The sequence below is a fragment of the Athene cunicularia genome (assembly GCF_003259725.1).
Source record: "Athene cunicularia isolate RWA chromosome 1 unlocalized genomic scaffold, athCun1 chr1_part1, whole genome shotgun sequence".
Taxonomy (NCBI): domain Eukaryota; kingdom Metazoa; phylum Chordata; class Aves; order Strigiformes; family Strigidae; genus Athene; species Athene cunicularia.
The window spans coordinates 115639469-115656901 of NW_020799091.1; the positions used below are offsets into that span (position 1 = coordinate 115639469).

General features: G+C 38.0%; 1 protein-coding gene across 3 annotated transcripts in view; it reads right to left on the reverse strand.

Moving 5' to 3' along the window:
• PHLDB2 (pleckstrin homology like domain family B member 2) overlaps positions 1–17433 on the reverse strand; it is a 68566-nt gene continuing 51133 nt past the window's right edge. For 2 of the 3 annotated variants that reach the window (XM_026848029.1, XM_026848044.1), the window contains 6 exons: positions 12398–12605; positions 9161–9251; positions 8413–8559; positions 5818–6037; positions 2657–2742; positions 1–1926 (listed from right to left, as the gene is read on the reverse strand). In XM_026848029.1, the coding sequence (XP_026703830.1) occupies positions 1786–1926; positions 2657–2742; positions 5818–6037; positions 8413–8559; positions 9161–9251; positions 12398–12605 (893 nt within the window). In that variant the 3' untranslated portion in view covers positions 1–1785. The remainder of the gene's footprint in view (positions 1927–2656; positions 2743–5817; positions 6038–8412; positions 8560–9160; positions 9252–12397; positions 12606–17433) is intronic. The other variant, XM_026848037.1, reaches the window with a different exon arrangement.

Consider the following 17433-nt stretch of genomic DNA (forward strand, 5'->3'; position numbering starts at 1 on the left):
AAATGTTTATTGAAATGCCTTCATCGCATCATGCAGGATACAAAAATCATTATTAGAAAACCTTTATAACCATACTTAGGAGTAAAATCAAGATACAACATCAGGGAAAAATAATAATTATATAAACCAAAGCAATTTATTTCTGATAGAGTTTTAAATCATTAGATTACAAGCTGTGATCTGCACAGATGATAACAATTATCTTGCAATAACAGTCCTTTCTTTCATGGTTCAAGATGAAACTGATGTTCGTCATGCTAGAGCAACCATATCACCTGTGTATACCACAAAAAATTCAACCTGTTCATTACAGATACAGGGTTTAAAAAGTATAACAAAAATATTCTGCCATCATACTTCTATTCATTCCATCAAAAGCCATTAACTTTTCATCAAGAAAAAAAAAGGCTAATGTGCTTTCTTCTATTACACAAACCACATAGCACATAAGTTTTGATTACTGAAATAGAACCTCTTTAAAGTCATATTATAAGAGACTTTCTTGAAGTTCAATTAAATAATTTATGTTTTTGCAATATTACTCAAGGAATTAGAAGTGATTTTAAAATGGGAGACCCCTGCACCCTCAGTTTTTTTGTTGTTTTAGGTATCACAGTCTCTGCTGCTTGAAATTTTCAGGGTTTTTTATTCATACACTGCTTAGTGGAAACTCTTAGAACTTGTTTCTCTTTTTATTCTATTTAACAGCATTATTCTGTGCAGATACATATCTTGAAAAAGCTCTCCATGGCTGAAAATCCGACTTTAAAAAGACTCTAGATAGGTAGAGATTTTGATGCTTGGCTTCAAGGGGACCAATGTTTGAGAGGTTTCAGTAGAGCATTCACTTGACACAGAGTAAGGTTAGAACCACGCCGGGACCTTACTACATAAAAGAAAATTGTTGTAGGCTTTACAATCAGCTCATTTTATTCAATAGAGAAGATTAAAAACACCCTCCTTATGAGTGTTACTACATGTGTCTCTGTTTCATGTCCTTGTGGAAAAACGCATCTTTATAAAGCTATTCTTCTGGATTTCTGTTGAGCTCCATAGATGCAGACTTTAAACATGCAGTTGAGTCACTGAGTGTCTGAACACACAGAATATCCTAATAATTTAATTACATTAAAAGTCATTAAGAGTTTTGGCACTGTCCCCCCCTTAGAGAAAGTTAGGTACAGCTAACAATATGAAAACAGTATGATAAGGGAATCGTGTAACTCTTTGGCTCTGTTGTAATATTTAACTACTAAGGCAAGAACTCTGTGTACCTTAGGGCTGCTTTTTTGTTTACATTTTTATAAAATACTCGACTAAAAGTTTTAAAAAGTCACCTAATCATCTATAAATGTCAAATGCTGCATATTAAAATATATGCTTGTTACACCTTTTTGTTCCATTACTAGAATTTTTGCATACTGATGAGAACACACACATTTGTAAACTGTTTAGTATGAGTTTATGAAGACATTCTCTATATAAGAGAATTTGTAGAAAATTATCATTAAATCAAGATGCTGTAATTAAAATTGCCTGATTACCCATTTTGGAGGACTACAGTTCTCTCAACAGCTTTAGCTCTTTCATTCCTATACAGATCAACTAAAACGAGTAACAACACCCCTCCCCCTTTTCAATGCATTTGTAAGCGCCTCATTCTGAGGTTTCGAGTGCACATCATAAGGAGGACATTTCAGAGTATTCACTGGCTTTTCAAGGTTTTACTACATATGGCTAACTTCATATGTTACGTTATTGCAGTATGCCCTATTGCCCCTTCTGTTACAACATGAAGTGGGTGTAGCCTTCTGCGCCTGTAACAATAACATCCATCCATATCCTCATGGCTTCTGGTGAAGGAGCAACCATATAGTATATCCGGTCGTGTGTCTTAACACTGAAAGTGAGCAATGGGTTGGGACTCTAAAATAAAACAGAAAGGAGGACATCAAAAGAATTACAAAGCCATTTAATGGTACCAGAAGTGAAATTAGTTGCAGGGAGATTTATGATAGGGTCAAGGAGAAAGATAAAATGCAAAATGCTGTACCCACTGCATCCTACATTGCAGCACTGGAAGCAGAGATGTGCTTAAAGGGTTTGTAGCTGCCATAAACACTTATATACAAGATGTTTCCATTAGACTATTACTCAGTAGTACAGGGCTCCAAACTGTTGTTTCATGCCCGGATAACTAACTCCCCCACTTTGTCCAGTGATCAAAACCACCTCCATGTGCCAAGGATGTATTTGCCTTGTTCACAGCTCATTTCAATTGCAGATGAGAGACAGGGGATGCCATAAGCTGCCAGCACCAGTTAAGTCCCTCTCCACAACAGACGCCATTAAGCCATCTCTTGATTTGCCAAAGCCACTGATTTCAGTGCTCTTGTCACTGGACTAAGGAATTCCTCACAGCAAATCCCAGTTGGCAAGTAGACACTCCTATCTCTGCTTTCATCAGTATAAAAAAAAACCCCAACAGTGCTAATCACTGATCAGGCTTCATCTTCCTTTTCCTCCACTTCACTGGGTTTTTTTGTTGTTTCTTTTTTTCTGAATAATGTCAGCTCTCCCTCTGACTTTACAGCAGCTACCATACTTCGGGTACTGCAGTATGATACTCAGTTAAGACAACAATAACAAAGTTTACCTTATATGCGTTCTTTAGATGATCATAATAAACTTCTTCAATAGCTTGAAAATATATTACACCTTTTAATTTAGTTTCATGTTTGTCTAAAATGAAAAAAAGAGAACTGAGAACTGAAATGAACAGTACCTCAAGAAGCAAAAGCTTAATTTGCATTTACATATATGTTCAGCTGATAAGTAACTGGACCAACACTTCTGCTTGTGAAATCCCACAGAAATCTGCAACCTTTCTTACTAGTTAGTTGGTTTTGTTGAGATGCATTTCCTAGTTTAAGATGTTTTCTTTTCCACCTGGTTTCAAAGGAAATAATGCTTTTAGAGTTTCCTCATCTATTTGCAAGTTACTGAAGTGTCTAGACATGGCCAGTATTAGCCAGCAGAAGGACAGATGTCTCCAGGATACATCCAATCTTCCAATTCCACGAGAGCCAGCCAGACTTCACATAGCTTGCAGGCTAAGACCTACAGCTTGCCTTCAAAGGAAAACTGTTATGATAAGCAAATTTGAAATACAGTCTGATAGCAAAAGCTTTACATTAGAACATCATTTATGCTTGTACTTAGTAAAAAATGCTTCTTCCCATTTATAATAATCTCCCTCAGTCTCAAGCTAATATTTATTATTTAAATGGGAGGTTAGCGGATTGTAGGCAAATTGCTATGAGCTCTGACACATGCAAAAGTTAACAGGAGATTAAAAGTCCCTGTGCACCAGCTGCACCATCGTAGCTGTCTTTTTGCACTCTCCTATTCCTGACACCCAAAGTAAAAGCCACATTAATTAGATGCAGTTTGCCCCTGTTGTGAAAGGAAACTCCCCATTTGCTTCAGAGCGCCTGAGGTGAGAACACCTGTATGGATAGGTACTCCAGGGAGGCTGCTAACAAGGAGTAGGCTGTTATCCAGCGATACTGCATTTCTGGTACCAATACCCCACTGCAGCAAAGCTGAAATACAGGGTAGACATCTTCTCACTTAAGTTTTGATATCGACAACAGAGACAGAGCTGACAATCTCCCTGTAAAGGCAATGGAAACAAGCAGACACTTGCAGGGGGTCAATAAACTGCTTTAGACATCTTACAATATTGCTTTTTGTCACAGCATTAACTAGTGAATCATGAATGCAACAGACGGTGAGCTTAACATCCTAACAGTCACAACTATAACGTTTCACGAGAAACAGGAACAGGGCAGATAAGCATCTACAGTACCCTTCCTGCAATGGAAGATAAATTGTTAATCTCAGAGGGTGACACTGAAGGGCAAACTTCCCTCCACGCCCAGTACTTTTACATTAGGGGAACATAATGCCTTCTGACCCCAAGTCAGTAACACCTTAACACTGAACAGTCATGCAGAACACATCTTTATCAGTCCCTTGAGAGATTCTGCTGTCATTTCAAACACTCACGAAACTCAGCTTACATCCTGTTGGTAGCTGCAGTCAGTTTCAAAAGTTTCATATGATGGCAAAAAGAAATCCCAAAGACCAAACGATTTAGCATTGGGAATCTTCCTGCCAGCCCCCAGGCGATCCATAAAACTACTGAGGTGTAAGATTATGACATTATAGAGCAGTATACTGCCTGTGCAGTACAAGCAAACAGTGATCCACTCCTCTTTCAAATCCCACCTGGGGTCTTGGTTACATGAGCATTTCAGGTACCCACAAGCTCCCAACACAACAGTCTTTGTAGTGTTCCCTGTATGCTTCAGGTCAGAAAGTGCAGATGCTTCAGTTGCTGCACTAAATTGTCAGACTTTAGGGTAAATTCTTTGTTCAATACACTTGCAGAACTAAAACAATATACTAGTATATTCACTTAGAGTTCAGTTACTCTGAATTTAGTGTCAATATTTATCTTGGAAGTCTACTACATATTTAAAAATCTAGATGGAGCCTCATTCATATGAGCAGCTGCACTATTATGCAGCTGGTACATAATTCTCATGAAACTATGTTGGCTGGAGTCCTTGAGACATTACGAAAAATTTATTTGGTAATTGAAATTGCATTATGGCAACTGTACTGCACTCAAAACTGAAACTGTTAACTATTAACATAGCTACTAAAAAAATATTTTTAAAAATCAGTACCAGATGGGAACACTACTGTATGTTACAGGCCTTGCTAACCAATAAACCAGATGTTAAGAACAAAATTTTAAAAAATTTGTCATGTTCTTCATAGTATTACTGCAAGCAAGTAAGAAATATTCAGTGTGTATGTAATTAATGAATATAATGAATTCAAAAGTGTGTTTTGAAGATGATGGACTGAGCAATGAATAACCCTACTATCAATTTTAAGTTCCTTATGAGTTGCTGGAAAGCAGTAATGTCATAAGAGGAAATTGAACTGTTTGGGTGGGTTTTTGTACTCGATGTTTTCTTCTGCTTCTTGGCAATGACCATCTTATATATGCCCCTGTCTGGCCTCTCCTAACAATAAATATTCAGAACACAAAAGTAATTTTCCTGTCTTCCTCTGAAACTCAGAGGCAAACCCTGTGTGGATTTGCATAGCAATCAGACATATATGTTCTCGAACTCAAAATTTCTGGGTTTACCCCAAGATAACAAATTAACGTAATGCTTATAATGGCTCCAGATACTGCATAACACCACTTAAGTGTACAGACACCTCTTCAGAGTTGCGTGTCGTTCGTTTGAAATTCCTTAGACTCTCAAAATATGGTAAACTCGCAGAGTCTACTCCTGTATATTTAATTTCCTGAAAGACTTTTCAGCACATCAGGCAACAATACTGCAGAAGCATTCTGTTTCATTTTCATGGTATGTGTAATAAATTATATTCTTGTATGAAGGGTACAAGAAATCATTCTGTCACTGGGGAAAGTATATAATATTTAAAAATAAATTATGTGGAGCCATTATTCTGTGTACTAGGAACCTGATGAACTTCCATTTTTTCCTCTTGCCCATCCACATCTCTCACTTATGCTCATTTTTGTCTTACCTGTCATTAGGATTGAACAGTATAGGGAAGGGCTTGCACACGTGCTAAGTTACATGTAAGACACCTGACAAAATGGAAACGTAAGTTTTGTTCAGGACTCCCTGCATGTTCATAACTCAGCTAAGGTTGATAGGAAAATAGAGGGACAGGTGTGCCCCTACTAATCCTGCAACCTACCTGCATAATAAGTAAAAGTTCTCTTGTTTCTGTCAAAAACAAACCATCGTTTTTTCCATGTTTTAATTTTTCCTCCCATTTTAATCAGAAAGCCTCGGCAGGTCTTCTCCGTGAGGGAGACATGGTAACACGTCTCTATGTTGTGACCAGCTGTTTCAATGTGACTTCGTAGGTCAAAGTCTTCCTTTCTAATGGGCAGATAGCGAGTCAAGGGACGGGCCTACGGTAAAGAAAAGAAAATTGTATTATTTTTAACAAAATACTTATCTTCTTCACTCTTTCTGCTGCAAGGATGTAAGTGCGAACTGCCCATAGAATCTAAGAATGAACGTAAGAGAAATAAAGAGCTTTTGCTGCAGCCCTTATCATCTTTAAAAGAAAAATCCTTAAAATTTGTAACTTTATAGTGTTGAATAACTTTATAAAAGCCAGATGAGAGCATAGGAGTTTTTTGAAATGTTCAGTTGTTAAGCTGGTAAAACAGGGGCCAGAGCACAGAAAAGTGGTTTTAAAATTAAAACATTAATTAAATGGTGTGTTGCTGCTTTAGATGAAGTGTAAGAACTTGATTTGCATGCTGTTAAGATGGCCCTTTATTTCTCTGGGCTAGATACTCACTACACATATCTCACTCATTAATATTTTATTGCTACAGGTATTTTCATGCAAAGTGTAATATAAATAATAATATGCTATTACAGGAAAAATTAATAATGAGAGTGAACTGTAATCACCCGTTAGTTTCACAGAGACTGCTGTGAACAAAATAGAATTATTTTCTTCTGAACAAATTGAATGTGGTATCTAGCTGACAGTCAGCAATAGGGCACAGAGAGCTGAAGTGCATCCCTCTGCGAGAGACAGCAAAGCAGCACAGGAAACGGTGCCTCATTCCTGACTGCAGTTCAAGACTGCATCAAGTCTGGATAGTATCAGTGGGGAGAACAAGCAGGAGGAGGTAGTGATTTGGGACCTTGCCAGATGCAGGAATATGCCAGTTTTCTGTGCCTGAAGGATCTATGCACACACTCCCCCCCTCCCCGGCTTTTAAACACAGAAGGCAAGTCTCCCAAGGCTCCTGTTGCAGGCAAGGCAGACAGAGGCTACATCACAGGGCAATTCAGAACAGAAGCAGAGTTTAGGTGCTTTGAATGACCCATCAAAGGAGCATCTCCTTCTCTTTCTCCCCCTTGACTCCAGAGAAGTCACTGACCTGGAGAATCTAATCTGCCCCTGCTCCATGCCTAAAGTTAGCCTGCTAAATCCGAGTGTGAGTCACAAATCAGAGCGACCTTCCCTCATCGCATTTTCAAGAGCCTCTCGGCACAATGGGAGCTGTGTTGCCCGCAAGAACTCTTAGGGCCCTTCTAAAATTATGCAGTCCTGTATGATACAGGCTGGCAGCAGCAAGTGCAAAGGGGGAGTTCCTTCCCCTAGTTTACGTTTCTAAGTGCCAGGAAGTGCTGGGGGAAAAAAAAAAAAAAGAAAAAGAAAAAAAGGTCTCGCTGTACAAAGGAAAGAAAAAAGTTAACAAAAACATCAGTTGTTTTTGACATATGTGCTTTGTCTTCCTGCCAATTCAGTCTTCAGCCTCTCTGTCAAGTCTGCCAATTAGCAGTAACTGATAGGCCATTCTATTACAACACATACACGCTACAATTTGGAACAGAGACATGAGCATTGCATCGTTGCTTATGCCATACTTGAGTTGTCGTTAAAATTTCTTAGAAAAAAAGAAGGCATTCAAATAAAGTACACATAAAGTTTAACATTTGGTAACTAAATTTTATATATAAAAGAAAGAATGGATATATTTAACCAGAAACAAAGTTCCTCTGCAGTTGTCCTATTGTTCTGATTTAGTGTTATCAATTAGAAAGGCAAGTTACATAGGAATGTTCATAAAAAAATATAATAGTAACTCACAAAACAAAGGTAGCACAGATAAAAGCAGAAAGATATTCAAATATGATACAGAATCTTCTGCGCTCAGATACGTATATTAAGATGAAGACATTGTCTTGCTATACTATACCAATGATAAAATGACTGCCTAGTCCATTTGCTGTACCATGTACATCTTATTAACTGAGATGGACTAAATAAATAGGTAAGACCTCTCAGCCTAAACAAAGCTCAGGATACCTCTAAATCCTAAGAAGCAGCAAGAAGATGTTGGAGGTAACACTGTTTTAATTAAACAATGTTTCTCATGTTGTATAGTCCTGGTAACATTCGAAAAAAAATATTACTTCCTCTCTACAGTAGATGTGGAGCTGGAAAAGCTTATTCATCTGGGGTTTTCAGTCAAATATTTGGAAGTGACAATTCACATTCCAAGCTATTTTATGTATTAAAAGAATGGGGAAAAAATTACCAATGGCTTATAAAATTAATAAATACTTGGACATCCATCTAAGGCTCCAAGAACCCAAACATACTTTTAGCAGAACAGTTGCACCTCAGAAATACTAAATCCATATTCAACTGAAAGCAGTTCTGATTAACACTGGCAAAAATACACTTAGTCTCTTCTGTACACCAAGGGAAAGTCTGGCACTTAGAAACTTGTCACGTCAATGTATATAATCTCACCTGTGCTCTTTGTTTCTCACGTATTTTGACTTCCTTTTCAATTAATTTTTGCCTCTGGCTAGTTTCTTCTTCCAACCTTTTCTCCAGTTGCTCTCTGCGGCGCTTCTCTTCTTCCAGAGCTCGTTTTTTAGCTTCCATCTCCCGTTCCTAAATACCACAGCAGATGCAGAACTTCAATTATACAGAATCATCTAGGTTGGAAAAGACCTTGAAGATCATCTAGTCCAACCATTAACCTAACATTGACAGTTCTCAGCCACACCATATCCCTCAGCACTACATCAACCTGACTCTTAAACACCTCCAGGGATGCAGACTCCACTGCATGAAACTATATACATGAAACTATACTTGGTAATGTAATTCCTAAGCTAGAACTAAATTCCTTTTTGCCCCTTAAGTAGGCAGAAATATATATGCAGCAAAGTGGACCAAGAGTTGGAATCAGAATTGCAAATATTACCACTCTAGAAATGAAGGTTCTTCTTAAGCCGCTCTCCTAGCAGGCGTAGGAGCAATGCTGACCTAGCCTCTGATGAGATTTTGCCATCAGCTCACCCACAGAGATAGCAGGTATTGCACAAGAGCTCAGAGATGTAGTATGAGGGTGAAAGGAGATCAAACTAAAGGCGGAGAGGTAATTTTTTAAGTGTCTATGAGGTGTAAACTATTTAGGGTCTAGTGTTGTATTTAGGAGGATATTATCTAACCTGCCCATTCTTAGTTTTACTCATAAAATTATGCTTACCCTGGTCTCAAGCAGCCTAGTCTTTTCAGCATGCGCTTGTTTCAGAAGTCTCTCCATCTCTTCTATTCTTGCAACATTTGAAGTGCTAGCACTGCATCAAAAAAATAAAAATAATTTAAAAGAATACTTGGTATTTAAAGACATATTTTACATTCTGACATTAGTTTTGATTCTGTTCTGATCCAATTCAGTGCAGTAGGCACTAACAAAAAGTAATATATAAAGTACATGGTATGCTCTTCATGTATAAATTCCCCATGCAGAGCTGTAAAAAATGCAGACTTGAGTGCCTAAAATTGCATCTTGTCAGTCCCCTGTGGTCTGTCGTCTTCTCCTAGATAACAGAATAGGATGGAGGTGGTTACCATGTCCTAACAGAACATGCTTTGATCCTCACAGCTGGCATTAGTAGCCATCTAAATATACCAGTCTCTTTTGTGTCTAACTGAGCTCATCATCAAAAACTGCTCAATAAAAAGAAGATTAAGAAGTATGCATAAGGGCCATTCAGTGACAGAGCGGTGTCAGGAAGAATCTACTAGTTAAAGTAACTGGCAAGCCAAAGAAATCATGAGTACTAGATCCTGGCCCAGCACAACACAACTACCACCTATGTCTATCCTTTTTTCTTTTGTTTCTTTTTTCCAATGCAATTTCTTTGTTTCACCTCAATTTAACAGCCATTTCAACTGTGGCATTTCCGTGGCGTGCTCTCTATTTTGTTTTTCATCTTATGCTGTTCAAGAAAAACAGTTGATGTTAAATATTACTGTATTACCATTGATAATGCTATTAGACTAAAGCACAATGCGAGAAAATACAATGTTTTCAAATGTTTAGGGCAGAGATCAACTTGACTCCAGATTGTACTGAAAACGCTATTTGACCACTCAGGTGGACGTGGGTATCAGATGCAGATTTACTTATGCTATTTAATAGCATGCAGACCAACTGTGAAGGGACACAGGTAGAATGGAATTACTCCAAATATGTTTACTGGGCAAGGAAAAGAAAAAAGTAAGAATTGCATCCTTTGCTTTCTGAGCATGCCTCTGATGCTTATGTCTGTAAGACCAGGACGTCTGTCAGTCTTCAGAAGACATTTCTCTGTCTGATACTGGAAATACGTTTCATGAGAAGATACAATACAATACAAAAATACCATACCTCATTTAACCCAAGCTTGCACAGAAAAGGTATAATCCATCTGAAATCTATCTGATCTTTATTGGGCTTATTGCCTCTGACAAAAAAATGAGACCACTGACTTAGATGCCTAAGCCTAGTTTGGCCAAAGTATGTTTAGTTGATGGGCCAGGAGAATCTGCGCCAAATATCTTCAGTAAAAGCAATGAGACCATAATTTAAAAGTCATTTGAGCAACCTGGAAGACAGTCAATTTTAGTAGGTTTTCCCATATTAAACTGGTTAACACTTCAGCTTAGTTAAATTCTTTCATCCTGGATTTGCTTATCCTGCTCATAGAAATTATTGCATAGCAGAAGATCACAATCTCTGAAACCTTAGGCCATGAAAAATAATTTGCTAACAAACCTTGAAACAACTACTGTTTGGTGAGTTGATGAATGATTACAGCAGTTCTATTTCTTCTGTACTTTGAGCACAGACAGACCTTACTCATTCCCCGCAAAAAGTGTCTCAACTTACACAAAGTAAAATATAACCTATCTATTTTAAATATGTCAGACAAAAGCATAATAAATTGTTTTCCTTTAAAGTCTGATATGGATAGGAAAGATTCTTAAACACCATGTAAAACAATCTGAATAAATTTTGCTTAAAGGAAGTTTTGTCAAGGAAAATGAACTATCTTCCAAATTTTATCAACAAAATCAGAGCACACTCTTTTCCTCCTTCACCAAAGTTTGCCTTGTGAGAAACCGAAAGATCTGCTGTAATGGGTCCTTTTCTGTTTTCTGGATTGGTTTGGTTGTTGGGCTTTTTTGTTTGCTTGTTTGTTTTGTTTTGTTTTTTCTCTTTCATCATTGGCTGGAAGCTGCAGAAGAGCCAGAGGGAGGCAGAAGAGCAAACAGCACCAGTGAAATTCAACAGCCGTTGCGGCTCCCCATCCTGGGCTGGAGATTTCACTTACGAGATGACCCCGAGGTAGCTCAGACACACACCATTTTCCTCTGAAATGGTCAGAGCACCAAAGAGAGACAGATTTCGTATCACTGCTCCGTTACATCACTGCAGAGATAGGGTTAATTCCCAGCCTGTCTCCAGCTATCAGAAACTTGCTGATTATATATCTATTTAAAACAGAAATCCTCAAAACCTGGGTCCCAATATTTTTACTTTAAAAAAACAGCCAGCAGAATGAGTAGCAATGTATTTTCTGAAACCCTTAACATTGCAGTGATAAAGGCTACAAGAGGAAATCAGTGAGCTGATACCGTTACAGGAAACAGATGCTGAATAAAACAACACACTAGCCAGAAAAGCTGTCCTTGTGTTCATAAGGGATTTTTAATCCTGTGACAACACTGTACTTAATTATCAGCCTCCACTTATGCTTGTGAAACTGCTGGGGCAGGACTGTGAGCAGAAATGAAAGCACTATCATAAAACCAGACTGTCAGAAGAAAATTGTTTGCACACAATTTTGAGAGCCAGCTGGACTGTTCTTTTAACACAGAACACTGATGTTTCTTTTATCCAAGGAGCTGTGTGTGAGCTGACAGCCTCTGAGGATGAGAAAAGCAGCTGAAGGCTCTAAGCCATTCAGTGTCATCTCTTTGTTTTTATTGACCCAGAAAAGGGAGAGGAAGGGGTAAAAAAGACCACTGGAGAAGCCCTAAGTGTTTCAGCATAAGGCTGTAGGAAGTTAACATGCTGGACTTGCAGAACAAGTGTACTTCATTGCTCCCAGAAGTCTGTGAGAAATTTCCTATCACAGGAAATTCCTTCCCTGTAACAACCAGGGAAGGAAGTTCAGCTATTACCTACTCTGAAAAAAGCATTGACAACTTCATACTTTCAGTTCAGTGCAGACACCGAATTCTCTGTGGCCTTCAACATTATCACTTAGCCTCTCCATATTTTTATTTTCCATCTTTAAAGAAAGCATGAGATGATAGCTAAACCTGATTATGAAGGCCTCACATACACTAAACTTTATGCCTGTCTAAAGATCTTATATTTTCTTAACCTGTTAGCATCATTCACATTACCACAGCATCAACATGTACATATTCTCTTTTTTTGGGTATTTACCTGGAAATGTTATCTGGCGAGCATGCCGATATGCTTGTCTCCATACTGTCAGAACTGTCTAAGCTTAACGAGTCAAAGGCATGGTCCTTGTAGCTGCGATCTGGGTAATGGAAACTATTCAAATACACATTCGATTCAGATGCTGTTCTGCTGTAGAATTCAGGAGACTTCTGCCTTTGGTTTTCACAGATACGCTGATGGTTATACCCTACAGAGTACAGAGAAAACATTTCTTTTACACAGAAATTTTGTCACCCAAACATAACGTGTTAGCAGCAGAAGCATTTTGAACACCACCTTGGTCTTAAATGCATTGTGACTAAGGCACTACAATATTACGGTTAATTTCATGAGTTAATAATCGCTGAAATAAAACCTTTAAATTCCTGGTTTATCTACAATGGACACAAATATATGCAGATTAGTATGGCTGACTTTTTAATACATATTCTTGTATGTGTATTATGAAAATTTAATTTGAATGAATGACATTTTCATTTTAAAATTAGGCCTACTCTGGAAACTAATGCAGCTAAATTCAGGGATCTAGAAGAATTGCCACTGATTACATTAAAGAAAAATAGTCCTGATATTCAGTGGTCTTGAGTACTTGGTTGGTTAGTTTTACTCAATGTAGATTATTTTTTGTCTGTTTGGGGAATTTTGCCTTCTGGTAACTGCAAGTTAGGCTTTTAGTTTCAGCTGAAATAATATAGTCTACTTGTCACATCATCATAGCGACTAGTGTAGAGGTAATTTCCTGGAGTTTTCAAACTGCAGTTCACCCTACGTGATTGAAGCAGATCCCTGTAGCTCAATGACTGTAAAGAAAAATAAGGTTTATTCAACATTTAAGTTCTTTGTACTGTTATTTTTCCACAAAATCATCCTTTCTGAAAAGTCATCCTTCTTGAACACAGGGAACTTTCTTCAGCTACGTCTCCTTTAAAAAATATCTCTTCAGAATTATTTTTATCTCATGTCTCCATTGCTCTTTGTAAATAATGCAGCAGTATTTACACAGGCTTACAGAGAGGTTGTTGAGTTTGGCTGATGAAGAGCATTGTATAATGACAGTTGTCATTTTAACTGCCTAAGTTATTTTACAGTGCCCTTTTGAAGTTGTTCAATCTATGTGATTACAAATGCAAATGCACTGCTCATCTTCTCCTTCAGTCAATGCAGGAAGTGAGACTTTCTCACAGTTCTGATACTCAGTCAATTTTACAATACTCTCTGCACATTCCTGGTCCAAAATCTGAGCTGGTGGCAGAGTTGGAGATTAGGAAGGACTGTTAGACTACATGAAAACCTCTCAGTCATACGGGAAGGAAGCCACTGACATTCTACATATTTAAGATAATCAGATGCAGGAAAAATGCAGACAAAGCTACAAATGCAGCAAAGCCCAGATAAAAATTTTTACTAGACACCATTAAGATGCTGATATTAGGAAAACATGCTTAGAGTGAGAATATTGTCTTGCCTTACTCTGATTCTCTACCTGCGCATACAAAGTTACTGTCTGGTATTTTTTGCTGTGCCGGAGTAGGGAGAGTCAACAGCTCTACCTTGGGGAGCTCTTGCAGCTCTACCTTGGAAAGGCTATAATATTCTCCCAAACATATCTGAAAAGCGTGACTGAAGCTGAATAATTAAAGCACGTTATTACAGAAATCATGCTCTACAAGCATTTCCAAGGCACACAGTTTCCTCCTTCCTCTTCACTTCACTCTGTACCATACAAAGGTTTCTTGCAGACAAAGCTGGTTTCTAAGGAACTAATAGGATTCACCATTTGGAAGAACACAAAATTTAAATAATAGTACAATTGCACTGATTAGTAAAAGACACAAAAAGGACACAAATACACCTCGGCAGTCATAGATAATAGCATCACACAACGCAGGTGTTACTGATTCACGTGTGCAGTTTGGTTTTTTTTCCCCATTATGGCAAATGCTGCTGTTGCTGTAGACAAGCAATTACCTTTCATACTCGAACCTTTGGAATGACTAATTGCTCCTGTGAAATGGTTATCAATTATTCATTATGGAAAGAGAAAAAAAAATAAATTACTGAAAGAACTTTATTCAAATGCACGTTCTTCTGTTGAGCACTTTGCAAAACCTTGCCTACTCAGAAATCTTAATTCCATATCTTATATTTCACTAAAAAATAAACCCATCTAAAAGGCATAGAGTAACATGGAAGTTCTACAGTCTCCTAAAGGAAAGTCAACCTTCCATGAAGATAAAGAACACATTTTTAAGTAAAACAATTATCAATTAAATTTATGCAGTCATGCAAACCTAAGCAAAAAAGTATAGAGTCGTTAGGTCGCAAAATGAGACACATTCGCAGAAACGCAGCGTAATGCGATGTTCTCATTTTCTCCCCATGCTGTAAGCGACACGCAGTTCAAAGCTCAGGATCAGCTGCGTATCAACATCAAGAAGCCTCACAACCAACCTGCCTCCGTTGCAGCCCCACTTACACATCGCACAGGCACAATCTGTTGCTTAAGGCATTTTTAACCGCTCAGGTGCGAATTCACGGAACATGCACTTAAAAATAGCAGACTTCTTGTAAGGTCCAGTCTTCACTGAAAGTTTCCCAGAAGCCAAGACTTGTATCAGCCAAGTCTAAACTGATGCAAGAGCTAAAATGTTTCTTGTTGCATTGGCCCATATTCTGTGTAATGAAACCGTACACTTAACACTGTTAACAGCCATACTATTCGGCAAAACACTGAAAATATCCATAAAGCCATATCATTAAAAATATATATTTCAAAGGAGTTACTGCAGAATCACAAAAAACGGATATACCACCATAAAATTACGGTGAGGTCAGAACTATAGGTGAAAGCTGTTACTGAAAGTGGCACTGTCAAGTATGTTAAAAAATCCCCAGTATTTCATAAAAAAGTTCACAGTAGATTTTCTTTTCTTTTTTTTTTTTAAGATTGACATTAACATGTCAAGATATATTTTTTTTGTATGGAAACATGCCGAAGTATGAAGCCCAAGTCTGTCTACCTTGTCATTGTCACCCACAGATATGCAAAGATTTCTACATTTTCTGCTCTACTTTTGTGGCTATCAGCAAAGGAGCAAAAAATTAGGCCTGCACAAAGCTATAGCACTGCAGATATTAGCATTAATCAGAAGTTTTGTTGTGATAGGTTATTTGACAGGAGGAAAAAAAAAGCATTTTTAAAGTGCTATCATTATTTTATAATTATTTAAAAGTTTTCCAAGGTTTAGGGAACTACTTGACAGTGCTGATGCAATCAGTACTTTTGCCAAAACATGCCTATGATAGATATAGCTAGGTAAATGGATGCTTTCATACCTTTTCTGGCTTTTCCTGAGTTCAGTAAGAAAAAGAGTAGAAAAAGAAAAAAGCAAACTGCTTTGAAAACCGTATAATTTTTTGTACATATATACATTGCCCTCAGTGTATTGTTTTTCTGTAGAGCTTAGAAAGAATACAAATTACCGTCTCGCTGCTACCTAACTTCGCTGTCCCAATAGTGCTGTGTCTGGTCTTACACCTCAACTCCCGAGCTAACCATTCCCTGTTCCTTTCCGGAGCCCATCCTGCGATCAGAGGGGCTGCACTGGCTAACCTTCCCTCCTTGCTCCTGCCTGTCCTTGCGCTGGCTTCTGGAACCCAGCACCCCATGGGAGCCTCCTGGGGCCAAGTTTTGACCTGGGCAGAGTGAGGTCTCTGGACTGTACCAAATAGCAGCTTCTTCATTCTTTTTTTGCACATGGTTTGCTTACAAAGGCAGATACACAGGAGGTGAATTTATAAACACAGTCCTTCAAAAATACCTTGTGAATGGCTACTAAGAAATAGCTTTTTCACTAATGATTTATATCAAAGATCCTTCCTCTTAAACATGTTATAAGTTGCTCTTAACTCAGGCTGCGATTACTGACAGTACGGTAACAATTATTTCTCTCAAAAACAATTCTTGAATTCGTGTGACTGACTAAACACAGTTTTGGTAATCCTGGAATAAAGACTAGTACTTTAAAAAAAACCCTATTAAAATATTTCCTACTGGATCCAGCCTAAGTTTTATTCATAGACAGTACTTGTTCCTGCACAAAGAAAAGGAGATTGAAATCCATGTTCAAACTCAAGTGGCTGTTCTTAATTTCCTGACTTCACTTTTAACTTTGATTTTTTCATCTCAGACTTTGACGTTTACCTTCTTGGACTGAAATAAGAAAAACTGGAAAAAGTATATTAGAGAAAACTCATTTTAGACCACTACTAGGCTAGTGCTAATTCTCAGGTAATGTCTTTAACCTAGCTGAGCTGCCACCTTCTCCGGGCACCGCTGAATATACTTGTTTTTCAGATCTATATGAACACGCCAAAACATTTAGTCTGAAAGTTTGCTCAACACTTTTAAGCCCTAAGGAACGCAGTAAGCTACTAATCCCACTTCAGGAGCACATCCTCCTCTTCGTATAGCGATTTGTGGGACACTGCATGACAGCCAGTGCTCCTGAGTGGATGAAGGGGCATTTACCACCTGAGATGCTGGCTCTCCACCGAGCTGAGCACACCCAGCTCCACTGCACCTGGCTCAGCTGTATGCTCAAGGTACAAGTAACCCGAGACCCCACGTCCTTTGCAACACATCACCTCCAACACAGAAAATTGACAGAGTGAAAAACCTGTCAAGTGGGAAAAGAAATGCATGGAAAGCAAGCAGGGGCTCAGTACACATGACAAGTCAAGAACAATTTTTATCTATTCATCACTTATTTTAGGTGAACAACTAATTTCTGGAGCTTATTTATTAGTATAAGCAGTATCTATACATTTGCAGAGTTCCACTGATTTGGTAGAAAATCTTACTCCTCAAAAACTTCCACTTATTCCAAAGAGGCAATCCTGATCTACCTCAAGAATGTTTCTGTAAATACAGTGTATTTATTACATCATAAACATTTAGCACAGAGTGATGGAATAAAAGATGTCCACTGACATGACATTTGGCTTGGTTTTCA